The sequence below is a fragment of the Trichoderma camerunense genome, assembly GCF_050948025.1.
Source record: "Trichoderma camerunense strain CBS 138272 chromosome Unknown V8C40scaffold_13, whole genome shotgun sequence".
Taxonomy (NCBI): Eukaryota; Fungi; Ascomycota; class Sordariomycetes; order Hypocreales; family Hypocreaceae; genus Trichoderma; species Trichoderma camerunense.
In genome coordinates, this window is record NW_028145357.1 from 305,796 (window position 1) to 309,448 (window position 3,653).

At 44.1% G+C, this 3,653-nt stretch overlaps 1 protein-coding gene across 1 annotated transcript; it reads left to right on the forward strand.

Annotated features, from left to right (window-relative positions):
- Positions 1 to 279: 279 nt before the first annotated feature.
- Positions 280 to 828, forward strand: V8C40DRAFT_267687 (uncharacterized protein; the record flags this gene model as incomplete). Its single annotated transcript, XM_083219876.1, has 1 exon — positions 280 to 828. One exon carries the CDS (start codon positions 280 to 282, stop codon positions 826 to 828), a length of 549 nt encoding a protein of 182 aa, XP_083071135.1.
- Positions 829 to 3,653: the final 2,825 nt, after the last annotated feature.

Genomic DNA, 3,653 nt, shown 5'->3' on the forward strand with positions numbered 1-3,653 from the left:
AGATAACCTCTTCCCTGATAAATACTGCTTCGCTCTGCGCGTGTCTTGATCCAGTTCCCCCCTCAGCACTCAACGCTCTACGCCTGCCACGGACTGCCTTTGAACTTCTTCACCACTACTTGACATCTCTTGGAGAGAAAGGGAAAGATCTCGCCATGACCATCTCTTCTTCGCTGTCGCTCATTACCTTTGCCGGCCATAACCTTGTCTACACGTCTTAGCCATCTCGGTCCCGTGCCTTGCTACAATTCCTCTCACAACGGTTTTCAGCGCTCAAAAATGGATGACAAACCTTCTTCAGCAAAAGATAACGTTGTCTTTGTAGCAGGCATTTACTATGCGCTTGTATGCTCTGCGCTTAGCGGCTGGATGATCTATCTTGTAAGCGGCTTTCGCCATCTGAATCGAGTCACGGATCAGGTCGATTGCATTATCATCATCATAATGTGTCTCTACAAATTCATGGAGGGTGGAGCATTGGCATTAGACTCAAAATACCGATCTTCAGTTATCAGGAAGTTAGACTTGGGAAACGGTGAAAGCTTTTCGCCATTTTCGCCTGTATTTCTTAATACCTTGCTCATTATTCGCTTTTTCGCGTGGATTGAGCAGCTCAAGACCAGAGATGAGTCTACGAATGTCAAATTCTGTATTGCATGCATTGTTTTCACGACAATCGACCTTACAATCTTGCACCCAAGATTTCTGAAGGACACAGTGTCTGCAATTTCCGGGGGAATTGGCCGGTTGTTTCGAAAGGGGGAATCGAGAGGGACAAAGGGCAATGCCGAGAGGGACGTCGAGACGACCACGGAAGCCCGCATATAACTATTGTAAAACACTTGGGGAAAACAGAAGAGAATCTCAGGGGGGTGTTAGGACGTATTTGGAAGTGAAGGATGTTGGGAATGAGCAGACAAGATAGCAAGGAGGGCACCAGCCGAGAATGACCCATTGGCGCTTGATATATCGAATTAAGTACTATTATAATGATTGAAATTTGATTCTGACTACCTAACAAGCTATTACGTGAAGGCACATCAAACTGTATGCATAGAGCCTTTGTTGGCAAGCCATAGGATGAATGCCGTAATCGGCCTGCTGCCTTCAGGAGTGCGTATCGGTATCACAGAGCACATGCAACGCCACTGAACCAAGATGAGAGGGAACAATGTAAAAAACGATCGTCTATGACGATTCTCCAACTGCCATCAGGCCATAGACCAAGTACCTACCTAACGTCGTATGTGAGAGGTTCCCCAGCAATGCGCAAGCATATCAATGGTGTCTACTTTCCAGATTAAAGAACATAATGCGAATACAGTAATCAGATGACCATCGACATCCTCCAATGAAGATGTGGAAGTAATCTTTCCATCATTTGTGCTCAGACTGCTGCCTGCTGCAGAAGTTTCAGGTCCTTTGTTCTCCTATAGCGGTACTCTAAGTTTAGACCAGAATCCCCTGGCGTACAAGAACAAGTTTGAACAAAGGACGTTAGGCTCGTAGTACCCCAACATAGTCACTTAACTCTGGTGCAGAGAGTAAAATATAGATACCACTTCATTGCCTCGTCCTTCTACCCTTTTTTATCCAAGTTCCATCCTCAACACTCAACAATTGACATTCTACACCTGTTACTATTTCTTACCCGAACCACTCTGATTGCTATTTCTGCAAGCATGGAACAATCCACATCAAAGGTATCTCTCTCAATCTTACTGCCGAGCCTCTCCTTCACTCATTGCTACCCGCTGCTTTATCTACCACGACATTTGTCCCTCTACCCGATACTATAATCCAGCTCCTTGAACTAACGCTATGATAAAAGCCATCTAGAGTTACGGGCGCAATTAACCCACCAACGAGTCGACAAAAACTTGTATCTGGATTGGCACTGCTCAAATTATCAGCGAAAATTATCCTTGCCATCGGATATATCTACTTCGAAATCTGGCTCTGGGGACTTATCCGCCAGTTTTACAGTCAGCACCAAACCGTGGATCTATTCTATGCCATAACAGCCTTTGCCTTTTTTCCCGTCACAGCGCTCTACAATGGACTTGGTTGGTATGCCTGGGCCGAGTTCTGCAGCTGGCGTCGAGAGGTCGTCTCCGAATCTGAAGCGGAAAGGGACATGTTCGATGTGAATACTCGTCTCATAAACCTCAGGTGTACCTTTGTTTCGGCGATCCATCTCTCGCTCATTTCGCGACTATCCCTTTGGAATCAAAATTTTCAGGCTGATGGCAAGGCTAAAGATGCAAAAATTTGCACTTATCTTGTTGTTTTCTTAGCATTTGAGATTCTCTTGGTGATTATGGACCTTGGTACTGCCTTTCATGATTACGTATCGCATGTTAAAGCGAGTGGTGGAGCAAGTTGCAAGGTTACAATCTTGAAAAATGCTGAGCAGGAGTCTGAGAGATGATTGAGAAGTATATCGGGAAGAATTGATGGCGGATTTAGGAGAGAGGTAACCTAGAATGACAGATCGCCGTCTTGACTGGGGTTGCATCGGGCTTGAACTGCAAACGCCTCAGTCAGACGTTCACCAAGCCCGCGGAGAGTTCTTTGTCAAATACCTAGTGCTAGACAGTAACCAACGGATGATGAATCCATTGATACAACATTGGCCATAAGACGTGTCTTTTGAGAGTCCTTGATGTTTTTTAGACAAAGCGATTTTTGGGGTTTCTTTGACTTACTTTCCGCATTCCAGTTATCGTAGCTCTTCGGTCACTTGGAAAGTCTTTTCTGCTTCATACTTTGATCGTCTCCTTTGAACCTCTGAGTGACCAACGTGAAATACTCATTACCCTCTTACATCTTCTGGAGATACAGTAAACCCCAGGATGTTTTTCTGCACATCTCACCTCGATCTCGCCGCTCGGCTCATAATGTCGATTTCCAAGGCGTCTCTTCTTGATCTCGTCGGAGACTGTCTATCGGAGTTCAAGAATGCTCGGAAATGGAACTTCTCGCACAAGGATTAGGTCTTTCAAGCTATTGAGATTGTGTTCCGTCTCTAGGTCCATTCTACTAGTGTTGTAGTAGAATTTGACATACTTTTAGAGAGGAACTAAAAGCCAACCTTACGAGACCTGAGTGTCTCTCTCTGCACTGTGGGGCATCGTTCAGCAGCCCCATGCTGTCAGGCTACATGATTTGGTCTTTTATACACCCTCCATTTACAATGGGCATCTCTCTGCATTATTATGGGAAATGTTATCCAGCATCCCAAATTCGTTGTCCAACAACCTAGCGACTGCGTGGAATTCATATATTAGAGTAGGGTGTAAAGAGAATATGAATAGAAGCAGCGCTGCCGTCAAATCAAATCTATCAAATAAATACGTACCGAAGTGACATCTACAAGATATCAAATCGAATCAAATAACATGTACCAGAAGCTGCAAATATAGGTATGATGCTACATTTATATTTGATTCATTTGATATACCAGGCATGTCACTTCGGTACGTATTTATTTGATAGATTTGATTTGACGGCAGCGCTGAATAGAAGCCACCTTTATACTACTATCGCTACTTTCTGCTACTGTCACTATTTTCTGCTACTATCGCTACTTTCGTCTAGTGTCTACTATTATAAATATATTCTTTTAGTATCTGCTGCTATTGCAGTTTTTC